Source organism: Glandiceps talaboti, chromosome 15 (genome assembly GCF_964340395.1).
Source record: "Glandiceps talaboti chromosome 15, keGlaTala1.1, whole genome shotgun sequence".
NCBI classification, from domain to species: Eukaryota; Metazoa; Hemichordata; class Enteropneusta; family Spengelidae; genus Glandiceps; species Glandiceps talaboti.
This window is the reverse complement of record NC_135563.1, coordinates 4,529,110-4,542,657: the sequence shown is the minus strand read 5'-3', so window position 1 is coordinate 4,542,657 and position 13,548 is coordinate 4,529,110. Positions and strand designations below refer to the sequence as shown.

General features: G+C 34.6%; 1 protein-coding gene across 1 annotated transcript in view; it reads left to right on the top strand.

The window, feature by feature from the left end:
• The window catches only part of LOC144446103 (arylsulfatase B-like), a 30,398-nt gene that overhangs the window by 14,617 nt on the left and 2,233 nt on the right, over positions 1–13,548 (top strand). Inside the window, exons 9-13 of the mRNA XM_078135810.1 lie at positions 9,630–9,727; positions 10,304–10,443; positions 11,115–11,173; positions 11,665–11,782; positions 12,348–12,391. Coding sequence (XP_077991936.1) covers positions 9,630–9,727; positions 10,304–10,443; positions 11,115–11,173; positions 11,665–11,782; positions 12,348–12,391 — 459 coding nt within the window. The remainder of the gene's footprint in view (positions 1–9,629; positions 9,728–10,303; positions 10,444–11,114; positions 11,174–11,664; positions 11,783–12,347; positions 12,392–13,548) is intronic.

The following is a 13,548-nucleotide window of genomic DNA, read 5'->3' as shown; positions in this document are numbered from 1 at the left end:
AATGACATAGTTTATGGTTTGTAATCGTGCGTATGGTCACTGCAATGACATAGTTTATGGTTTGTAAGTATAGGTATGGTCACTGCAATGACATAGTTTATGGTTTGTAATTGTAGGTATGGTCACTGCAATGACATAGTTTATGATTTGTAAGTGTAGGTATGGTCACTGCAATGACATAGTTTATGGTTTGTAAGTGTAGGTATGGTTACTGCAATGACATAGTTTATGGTTTGTAATTGTAGGTATGGTCGCTGCAATGACATAGTTTATGGTTTGTAAGTGTAGGTATGGTCACTGCAATGACATAGTTTATGGTTTGTAAGTATAGGTATGGTCACTGCAATGGAATAGTGTATGATTTGTAATTGTAGGTATGGTCACTGCAATGACATAGTTTATGATTTGTAAGTGTAGGTATGGTCACTGTAATGACATAGTTTATGATTTGTAAGTGTAGGTATGGTCACTGCAATGACATAGTTTATGATTTGTAAGTGTAGGTATGGTCACTGTAATGACATAGTTTATGATTTGTAAGTGTAGGTATGGTCACTGTAATGACATAGTTTATGGTTTGTAAGTGTAGGTATGGTCACTGCAATGACATAGTTTATGGTTTGTAAGTATAGGTATGGTCACTGCAATGGAATAGTGTATGATTTGTAATTGTAGGTATGGTCGCTGCAATGACATAGTTTATGGTTTGTAATTGTAAGTATGGTCACTGCAATGACATAGTTTATGATTTGTAATTGTAGGTATGGTCACTGCAATGACATAGTTTATGGTTTGTAACTGTAGGTATGGTCACTGCAATGACATAGTTTATGATTTGTAATTGTAGGTATGGTCACTGCAATGACATAGTTTATGATTTGTAAGTGTAGATATGGTCATTGCAATGACATAGTTTATGATTTGTAATTGTAGGTATGGTCACTGCAATGCCATAGTTTATGGTTTGTAATCGTAGGTATGGTCACTGCAATGCCATAGTTTATGATTTGTAAGTGTAGGTATGGTCACTGCAATGACATAGTTTATGATTTGTAATTGTAGGTATGGTCACTGCAATGACATAGTTTATGGTTTGTAATTGTAGGTATGGTCACTGCCATGGAATAGTTTATGGTTTGTAAGTGTAGGTATGGTCACTGCAATGACATAGTTTATAGTTTGTAAGTGTAGGTATGGTCACTGCAATGACATAGTTTATGATTTGTAAGTGTAGGTATGGTCACTGCAATGACATAGTTTATGGTTTGTAAGTGTAGGTATGGTCACTGCAATGACATAGTTTATGATTTGTAATTATAGGTATAGTCACTGCAATGACATAGTTTATGAACTGTAAGTGTAGGTATAGTCACTGTAATGACATAGTTTATGGTTTGTAATTGTAGGTATGGTCACTGCAATGAGATAGTTTATGGTTTGTAAGTGTAGGTATGGTCACTGCAATGACATAGTTTATGGTTTGTAACTGTAGGTATGGTCACTGCAATGACATAGTTTATGATTTGTAAGTGTACGTATGGTCACTGCAATGACATAGTTTATGGTTTGTAATTGTAGGTATGGTCACTGCAATGAGATAGTTTATGGTTTGTAAGTGTAGGTATGGTCACTGCAATGACATAGTTTATGGTTTGTAACTGTAGGTATGGTCACTGCAATGACATAGTTTATGATTTGTAAGTGTAGGTATGGTCACTGCAATGACATAGTTTATGGTTTGTAATCGTAGGTATGGTCACTGCAATGACATAGTTTATGGTTTGTAATTATAGGTATGGTCACTGCAATGACATAGTTTATGGTTTGTAAGTGTAGGTATGGTCACTGCAATGACATAGTTTATGGTTTGTAATTATAGGTATGGTCACTGCAATGACATAGTTTATGGTTTGTAAGTGTAGGTATGGTCACTGCAATGACATAGTTTATGATTTGTAAGTGTAGGTATGGTCACTGCAATGACATAGTTTATGATTTGTAAGTGTAGGTATGGTCACTGTAATGACATAGTTTATGGTTTGTAACTGTAGGTATGGTCACTGCAATGACATAGTTTATGGTTTGTAATTATAGGTATGGTCACTGCAATGACATAGTTTATGGTTTGTAAGTGTAGGTATGGTCACTGCAATGACATAGTTTATGATTTGTAAGTGTAGGTATGGTCACTGCAATGACATAGTTTATGATTTGTAAGTGTAGGTATGGTCACTGTAATGACATAGTTTATGGTTTGTAACTGTAGGTATGGTCACTGTAATGACATAGTTTATGATTTGTAAGTGTAGGTATGGTCACTGCAATGACATAGTTTATGGTTTGTAATTGTAGGTATGGTCACTGTAATGACATAGTTTATGGTTTGTAAGTGTAGGTATGGTCACTGCAATGACATAGTTTATGATTTGTAAGTGTAGGTATGGTCACTGCAATGACATAGTTTATGATTTGTAAGTGTAGGTATGGTCACTGTAATGACATAGTTTATGATTTGTAAGTGTAGGTATGGTCACTGCAATGAGATAGTTTATGGTTTGTAATCGTAGGTATGGTCACTGCAATGCCATAGTTTATGATTTGTAATTATAGGTATGGTCACTGTAATGACATAGTTTATGATTTGTAAGTGTAGGTATGGTCACTGCAATGAGATAGTTTATGGTTTGTAATCGTAGGTATGGTCACTGCAATGCCATAGTTTATGATTTGTAATTATAGGTATGGTCACTGCAATGACATAGTTTATGATTTGTAATCGTAGGTATGGTCACTGCAATGCCATAGTTTATGATTTGTAATTATAGGTATGGTCACTGCAATGCCATAGTTTATGATTTGTAATTATAGGTATGGTCACTGCAATGACATAGTTTATGGTTTGTAATTGTAAGTATGGTCACTGCAATGACATAGTTTATGGTTTGTAAGTGTAGGTATGGTTACTGCAATGACATAGTTTATGATTTGTAAGTGTAGGTATGGTCACTGCAATGACATAGTTTATGGTTTGTAAGTGTAGGTATGGTTACTGCAATGACATAGTTTATGGTTTGTAATTGTAGGTATGGTCGCTGCAATGACATAGTTTATGGTTTGTAAGTGTAGGTATGGTCACTGCAATGACATAGTTTATGGTTTGTAAGTGTAGGTATGGTCACTGCCATGGAATAGTTTATGGTTTGTAAGTGTAGGTATGGTCACTGCAATGCCATAGTTTATGATTTGTAATTACAGGTATGGTCACTGCAATGACATAGTTTATGGTTTGTAAGTGTAGGTATGGTCACTGCAATGACATAGTTTATGGTTTGTAAGTGTAGGTATGGTCACTGCAATGAGATAGTTTATGGTTTGTAAGTGTAGGTATGGTCACTGCAATGACATAGTTTATGGTTTGTAACTGTAGGTATGGTCACTGCAATGACATAGTTTATGATTTGTAAGTGTAGGTATGGTCACTGCAATGACATAGTTTATGGTTTGTAATCGTAGGTATGGTCACTGCAATGACATAGTTTATGGTTTGTAATTATAGGTATGGTCACTGCAATGACATAGTTTATGGTTTGTAAGTGTAGGTATGGTCACTGCAATGACATAGTTTATGATTTGTAAGTGTAGGTATGGTCACTGCAATGACATAGTTTATGATTTGTAAGTGTAGGTATGGTCACTGTAATGACATAGTTTATGGTTTGTAACTGTAGGTATGGTCACTGTAATGACATAGTTTATGATTTGTAAGTGTAGGTATGGTCACTGCAATGACATAGTTTATGATTTGTAAGTGTAGGTATGGTCACTGCAATGACATAGTTTATGATTTGTAAGTGTAGGTATGGTCACTGTAATGACATAGTTTATGGTTTGTAACTGTAGGTATGGTCACTGTAATGACATAGTTTATGATTTGTAAGTGTAGGTATGGTCACTGCAATGAGATAGTTTATGGTTTGTAATCGTAGGTATGGTCACTGCAATGCCATAGTTTATGATTTGTAATTATAGGTATGGTCAGCGACACTGTAATGACATAGTTTATGATTTGTAAGTGTAGGTATGGTCACTGTAATGACATAGTTTATGGTTTGTAATCGTAGGTATGGTCACTGCAATGACATAGTTTATGGTTTGTAATCGTAGGTATGGTCACTGCAATGACATTGTTTATGGTTTGTAATTATAGGTATGGTCACTGCAATGACATGTTTATGAACTGTAAGTGTAGGTATGGTCACTGCAATGACATAGTTTATGATTTGTAATTATAGGTATGGTCACTGCAATGCCATAGTTTATGATTTGTAATTATAGGTATGGTCACTGCAATGACATAGTTTATGATTTGTAATCGTAGGTATGGTCACTGCAATGCCATAGTTTATGATTTGTAATTATAGGTATGGTCACTGCAATGCCATAGTTTATGATTTGTAATTATAGGTATGGTCACTGCAATGACATAGTTTATGGTTTGTAATTGTAAGTATGGTCACTGCAATGACATAGTTTATGGTTTGTAAGTGTAGGTATGGTTACTGCAATGACATAGTTTATGATTTGTAAGTGTAGGTATGGTCACTGCAATGACATAGTTTATGGTTTGTAAGTGTAGGTATGGTTACTGCAATGACATAGTTTATGGTTTGTAATTGTAGGTATGGTCGCTGCAATGACATAGTTTATGGTTTGTAAGTGTAGGTATGGTCACTGCAATGACATAGTTTATGGTTTGTAAGTGTAGGTATGGTCACTGCCATGGAATAGTTTATGGTTTGTAAGTGTAGGTATGGTCACTGCAATGCCATAGTTTATGATTTGTAATTACAGGTATGGTCACTGCAATGACATAGTTTATGGTTTGTAAGTGTAGGTATGGTCACTGCAATGACATAGTTTATGGTTTGTAAGTGTAGGTATGGTCACTGCAATGAGATAGTTTATGGTTTGTAAGTGTAGGTATGGTCACTGCAATGACATAGTTTATGGTTTGTAACTGTAGGTATGGTCACTGCAATGACATAGTTTATGATTTGTAAGTGTAGGTATGGTCACTGCAATGACATAGTTTATGGTTTGTAATCGTAGGTATGGTCACTGCAATGACATAGTTTATGGTTTGTAATTATAGGTATGGTCACTGCAATGACATAGTTTATGGTTTGTAAGTGTAGGTATGGTCACTGCAATGACATAGTTTATGATTTGTAAGTGTAGGTATGGTCACTGCAATGACATAGTTTATGATTTGTAAGTGTAGGTATGGTCACTGTAATGACATAGTTTATGGTTTGTAACTGTAGGTATGGTCACTGTAATGACATAGTTTATGATTTGTAAGTGTAGGTATGGTCACTGCAATGACATAGTTTATGATTTGTAAGTGTAGGTATGGTCACTGCAATGACATAGTTTATGATTTGTAAGTGTAGGTATGGTCACTGTAATGACATAGTTTATGGTTTGTAACTGTAGGTATGGTCACTGTAATGACATAGTTTATGATTTGTAAGTGTAGGTATGGTCACTGCAATGAGATAGTTTATGGTTTGTAATCGTAGGTATGGTCACTGCAATGCCATAGTTTATGATTTGTAATTATAGGTATGGTCAGCGACACTGTAATGACATAGTTTATGATTTGTAACTGTAGGTATGCTCACTGCAATGGCATAGTTTATGATTTGTAATTATAGGTATGGTCACTGCAATGACGTAGTTTATGGTTTGTAATTGTAGGTATGGTGACTGTAATGACATAGTTTATGGTTTGTAATCGTAGGTATGGTCACTGCAATGCCATAGTTTATGATTTGTAATTATAGGTATGGTCACTGCAATGACATAGTTTATGGTTTGTAATTATAGGTATGGTCACTGCAATGACATAGTTTATGGTTTGTAATTGTAGGTATGGTCACTGCAATGACATAGTTTATGATTTGTAATCGTAGGTATGGTCACTGCAATGACATAGTTTATGGTTTGTAATTGTAGGTATGGTCACTGCAATGACATAGTTTATGGTTTGTAAGTGTAGGTATGGTCACTGCAATGACATAGTTTATGGTTTGTAAGTGTAGGTATGGTCACTGTAATGACATAGTTTATGGTTTGTAATTATAGGTATGGTCACTGCAATGACATAGTTTATGGTTTGTAATTATAGGTATGGTCGCTGCAATGACATAGTTTATAGTTTGTAAGTGTAGGTATGGTCACTGCAATGACATAGTTTATGGTTTGTAATTGTAGGTATGGTCACTGCAATGACATAGTTTATGATTTGTAATTATAGGTATGGTCACTGCAATGACATAGTTTATGATTTGTAATCGTAGGTATGGTCACTGCAATGACATAGTTTATGGTTTGTAAGTGTAGGTATGGTCACTGCAATGACATAGTTTATGGTTTGTAACTGTAGGTATGGTCACTGCCATGACATAGTTTATGATTTGTAAGTGTAGGTATGGTCACTGTAATGACATAGTTTATGGTTTGTAATCGTAGGTATGGTCACTGCAATGACATAGTTTATGGTTTGTAATCGTAGGTATGGTCACTGCAATGACATTGTTTATGGTTTGTAATTATAGGTATGGTCACTGCAATGACATGTTTATGAACTGTAAGTGTAGGTATGGTCACTGCAATGACATAGTTTATGATTTGTAATTATAGGTATGGTCACTGCAATGACGTAGTTTATGGTTTGTAAGTGTAGGTATGGTCACTGCAATGACATAGTTTATGATTTGTAATTATAGGTATGGTCACTGCAATGACATAGTTTATGGTTTGTAACTGTAGGTATGGTCACTGCCATGAAATAGTTTATGGTTTGTAATTGTAGGTATGGTCACTGCCATGAAATAGTTTATGGTTTGTAATTGTAGGTATGGTCACTGCAATGACATAGTTTATGGTTTGTAACTGTAGGTATGGTCACTGCCATGAAATAGTTTATGGTTTGTAATTGTAGGTATAGTCACTGCAATGACATAGTTTATGATTTGTAAGTGTAGGTATGGTCACTGTAATGACATAGTTTATGATTTGTAATTGTAGGTATGGTCACTGTAATGACATAGTTTATGGTTTGTAAGTGTAGGTATGGTTACTGCAATGACATAGTTTATGGTTTGTAATTGTAGGTATGGTCACTGCAATGACATAGTTTATGATTTGTAATTGTAGGTATGGTTACTGCAATGACATAGTTTATGGTTTGTAATTGTAGGTATGGTCACTGCAATGACATAGTTTATGATTTGTAATTGTAGGTATGGTCACTGCAATGACATAGTTTATGGTTTGTAAGTGTAGGTATGGTCACTGCAATGACATAGTTTATGGTTTGTAATCGTAGGTATGGTCACTGCAATGACATAGTTTATGGTTTGTAATTATAGGTATTGTCACTGCAATGACATAGTGTATGATTTGTAACTGTAGGTATAGTCACTGCAATGACATAGTTTATGATTTGTAATTACAGGTATGGTCACTGCAATGACATAGTTTATGGTTTGTAATCGTAGGTATGGTCACTACAATGACATAGTTTATGTTTTGTAAGTGTAGGTATAGTCACTGCAATGACATAGTTTATGGTCTGTAATTGTAGGTATGGTCACTGCAATGACATAGTTTATGGTTTGTAAGTGTAGGTATGGTCACTGTAATGACATAGTTTATGGTTTGTAATTGTAGGTATGGTCACTGCAATGACATTGTTTATGGTTTGTAATTATAGGTATGGTCACTGCAATGACATAGTTTATGGTTTGTAATTGTAGGTATGGTCACTGCAATGACATAGTTTATGATTTGTAATCGTAGGTATGGTCACTGCAATGACATAGTTTATGATTTGTAATTGTAGGTATGGTCACTGCAATGACATAGTTTATGGTTTGTAAGTGTAGGTATGGTCACTGCAATGAGATAGTTTATGATTTGTAATTGTAAGTATGGTCACTGTAATGACATAGTTTATGGTTTGTAATTGTAGGTATGGTCACTGCAATGACATAGTTTATGGTTTGTAATTGTAGGTATGGTCACTGCAATGAGATAGTTTATGGTTTGTAAGTGTAGGTATGGTCACTGCAATGACATAGTTTATGATTTGTAAGTGTAGGTATGGTCACTGCAATGACATAGTTTATGATTTGTAATTGTAAGTATGGTCACTGCAATGACATAGTTTATGATTTGTAACTGTAGGTATGGTCACTGCAATGACATAGTTTATGGTTTGTAATTATAGGTATGGTCACTGCAATGACATAGTTTATGGTTTGTAACTGTAGGTATGGTCACTGCCATGAAATAGTTTATGGTTTGTAATTGTAGGTATGGTCACTGCCATGAAATAGTTTATGGTTTGTAATTGTAGGTATGGTCACTGTAATGACATAGTTTATGATTTGTAACTATAGGTATGGTCACTGCAATGACATAGTTTATGGTTTGTAATTATAGGTATGGTCACTGTAATGACATAGTTTATGATTTGTAATTATAGGTATGGTCACTGCAATGACATAGTTTATGGTTTGTAATTATAGGTATGGTCACTGTAATGACATAGTTTATGATTTGTAATTATAGGTATGGTCACTGCAATGACATAGTTTATGATTTGTAATTATAGGTATGGTCACTGTAATGACATAGTTTATGATTTGTAATTATAGGTATGGTCACTGCAATGAAATAGTTTATGGTTTGTAATTGTAGGTATGGTCACTGCAATGAGATAGTTTATGATTTGTAATCGTACGTATGGTCACTGCAATGGAATAGTTTATGGTTTGTAATTATAGGTATGGTCACTGCAATGAGATAGTTTATGATTTGTAATCGTACGTATGGTCACTGCAATGGAATAGTTTATGGTTTGTAATTATAGGTATGGTCACTGCAATGACATAGTTTATGGTTTGTAAGTGTAGGTATGGTCACTGCAATGACATAGTTTATGGTTTGTAATTGTAGGTATGGTCACTGCAATGACATTGTTTATGGTTTGTAATTGTAGGTATGGTCACTGCAATGACATAGTTTATGGTTTGTAATTGTAGGTATGGTCACTGTAATGACATAGTTTATGGTTTGTAATTGTAGGTATGGTCACTGCAATGACATTGTTTATGGTTTGTTATTATAGGTATGGTCACTGCAATGACATAGTTTATGGTTTGTAATTGTAGGTATGGTCACTGCAATGACATAGTTTATGGTTTGTAATTGTAGGTATGGTCACTGCAATGACATAGTTTATGGTTTGTAATTGTAGTTATGGTCACTGCAATGACATAGTTTATGGTTTGTAATCGTACGTATGGTCACTGCAATGACATAGTTTATGATTTGTAATTGTAGGTATGGTCACTGCAATGACATAGTTTATGATTTGTAATTATAGGTATGGTCACTGCAATGACATAGTTTATGGTTTGTAATTGTAGGTATGGTCACTGCAATGACATAGTTTATGGTTTGTAATTATAGGTATGGTCACTGCAATGACATAGTTTATGATTTGTAATTGTAGGTATGGTCACTGCAATGACATAGTTTATGATTTGTAATCGTAGGTATGGTCACTGCAATGGATGATGCTGTTAAAGACGTTGTGGCAGCTTTAAAGAAGAATGACCTCTGGGACAACACCTTGTTTATATTTTCAACCGATGTAAGTTTCATAAACATGTGTTATTAAATCAGCAGGTGCCATGTAACGTATCGTGGTATACGATTCTTTACACTGCAACAAAGTATGGTGCAAACTTACATAACGTAATTTAAACATAACATATAACATTGTTTACATAACATTACATTACATTACAGATCACTACACTACACTATACTTCACTGCACTACACTACACTGCATTACACTGCACTGCACTACATTACACTACACAACACTACACTACACTACAATACACTACACTACACTACACTACACTACACTACACTACACTACACTACACTAGAAGAAACCAATGATACAGAGACCGTATGGAAAACGACGGAAAACATGACTATCTGAACTAGACACTCACATATGAAAAAACAATATTTAAAAATTCTACCTACCCACCTATTTTAAAATTGGGCGTACACAACTTTTTCAGGCCTTAGTATAATATAATGTATAAAGCTATAGGCCTTAGAGAGATAACACGACCTATTAAACACAATATAATATAATGCATTGAAGTCTTAGACTAATACATAGTGATATGAATTTCTGCTGCATCTAGAATGGTGGTCCACAGTCTGATGACGAAGGTAATAACTGGCCTCTACGTGGATCCAAAACAACACTGTGGGAAGGAGGCACACGTGCTGTTACATTCGTACATGGTAATATGCTAGAAAAGACAGGCTACATAAATAATGAGTAAGTAACAGTGTTTATGTTCAGAAATGCATATCTAGATGAATATAACATAACCATTGGTCCTAAACTCTGCAATGGGTGAACATCCAATCCTATACATGTGCGTATACGTATATATGTTAGGGTGGTATGGTATTTGGCCACAATTTGAATGAGTTGACATTATGTCCACCTCGGGCATAATCAATACTATATTCATGCACACCATTCCTTGAATTGGACGGTCAAATAAATTATGTTATTACCCATTTTATCACGTGTTATCATTAGCTAATAATCTCCGAGGTACATTGTATTCTCAAAGCTGTATCACAACCTAACCACAGAACTTAATTACAAGGGTGACATTTTGTAAGCATAGCTTGTTTGTGACGATGACCGAGTCCGAAAACCCTAGTCCTTTTCAGCTTGTCCTAACCCCTTTCAGTTGTTATAACAGCATACCTGAAATTACATATACATAATTACATGTAAATTATCATCCTTCATGTTCTGTGTTAAATGTCAAACCCTGTACGATGTGCTCATCACATGTTCACAGTTGTGCGTGTACTTGGATAATAATTAGCAATTAATACTGGTTAATTAATTCATTAACTACAATTAATACGGTTTCCAATTAAACATATAAAAATACAGTGTGTAACTCAATGTATTGTTTTTATTCAAAGAATGATGCATGTTGTTGACTGGTACCCTACTCTTGTCAAGTTAGCTGGGGGACATACAGGTAACAACGTTTTACGTTTTTTGGATGATCTAATCCAAACGTTTTCTTTAAATACCAAAGTATACAATCCTAAAGTTTATTTGGTTGTGCTTGAGGTTATTTACTGGTTTAAGCCTTATCACTACAGATAAGTATTGAACAATGCATTTGTAACAGAATGCCGAAATATGTGAATTTGGGTGCATTGCCAAATTATGTTTTTCCTCTCTTTTTGTTTCCAAGACTCTCGAACAGTATGCATGACGGAATGTGAACAGTATGCATGTTGGAATGAACAGTATGCATTATGTTGTAGGACTTAATCATGGATAATTGCTGGTATTCAGCTTTGATTAGAGAAAGCCAGAACAATAAAAGCTGGTATAGTTTGAAATATTCGTCGACACAACTTTGTTGGTTTGAAGTTTTAAATTTTTGAAGCACTGCTTTAATATACTGGCCGGCATTTGCCAACTATTTAACACGTAAATAAATGCTGCTTCCCTTTTTAGACCCACACATGGACGGGATGAACATTTGGGATAGCATATCGAAAGGCGATCCTTCCCCGAGAACAGAATTCGTGTATAATATCGATACACTTTCTGACCCGCCTGCACAAGCTATCAGGTAAAATAACGTCTTCTTTAAGCAAAGTCTAGAATGCAACTAAGGATGACGTATTATGGTCTTACTACTGTGCATCAAAAGCTAACATATCTTTATTTTACTAATCTTTGCCATAAAAGGAAAGGCTTCACATAGGTTGGATACAAAGCTCATATTAATAATATACATTCATTGTAAATGAGCTAAAATCGACATTTGTTAAGGTAAAACATTACATGTACTACAGACGCTCAAAAAAGAAGATTTTTCGACTGTACATACGTTCACTTGTTACAACTTATTGGGTAATATTGCTTCATTTCTTTCCAAATACAGTGTCGAAATAAACAGTTTTCACCCCACCAACCCCAACCCCGCCTTAAACCAGCTATCCTTTTTTGAGAAGTTGAGCATTCCATAGGTTGACAAATACTGTTCACAAAGGCAACTATTATATTTGATGGCGTGATTTCAGTTTTAGAAAAGGCCGATTCTTGAATTTCACCACACAAAAACAAGTACAGGTATTTCAAAACAATATGAATTGTTGAACTGTTACAGTTGCATGTATTTTTTATATTTATAGGGTTGGAGACTACAAGTTAATCGTTGGTAAAGCAGGCAATCCAGGTACTGAAACGTCACTATCCTGCATCCATTCTCTGTCTAAATATTAATATTAGATATTAAATTCCCTAATGTTTTTTTACATTCAGTCAATGATAATACCAGATCTAAACTGACTGCCAAACCATAGATTTTTGGTCCTACACACATTGTTGGAATGCAAAATTCTGAACTATAGGTATTATGCATAATGTACCCCTTAATGGGAAAATTAATCATGTGAAACTATATGAAACTTGGAGCTTGAATAGTTAACATATTGCCTTTAAACAATCAGTAATTATGCAAAGTGACCATTAAGATTATAAGCGCCATGAACATGCTTTAAAGGGCACATCGTGACATGCACTTCTTTACCATCAATGCGTTTACTAAATAATCTGAAATTTAAAGCTTGCATTGTAAATATATTGTCTATAACATATACGATATCAATAATGATTATTAATGCAAATTAAACATCACAATGAAAAACCACATAACAAAACTATATCAAACAGGTGTGATTTGTTATGGTTGATGCATGTACTAAGTTAAATGAAAAATGAAGGGTGCATTCTTTAGATATGGCTTAATTACTGGAAATCATTAATTATGCAAATTATTCATTAAAACTAAAAAGACTATGCTACATAAACTAACATGGTAATATGCTAGAAAATACAACATATGCTCTTTGTTTTGCTTAACGCATGTACCAAATTATGTTGAATTTGAAGTGTGAAGATATAACCTAATTACTAAAAACCATCAATTATGCAAATGACTAATTAATGTTCATTGGATGTTTACCATAATTTAATCAGTTCTTGCCATTGACATGTGGAAGATGTGTAGCAAGCAAGTTCCATTAGAATCGATGGTGTAGATTTTGAGATATCGTGTCCACAGGCAGACAGGCACACACACACACACACACACACACACACACACACACACACACACACACACACACACACGAACAGACAAAAACTTTAACATAACCTCCTAACCTTTTACGGGAAGTAAAAACGAGTGAGATAGGGGGACATTCAACTCGGATTTATATAATTTTCATTTCACGCGTATTTTCCTGGGTCTGAACGAAGAGTTGGAGAGAATAAGATATCCATACCTGCACAAGTTGTAATTTACCAAAATCTTTCGAAAATGATAACGAT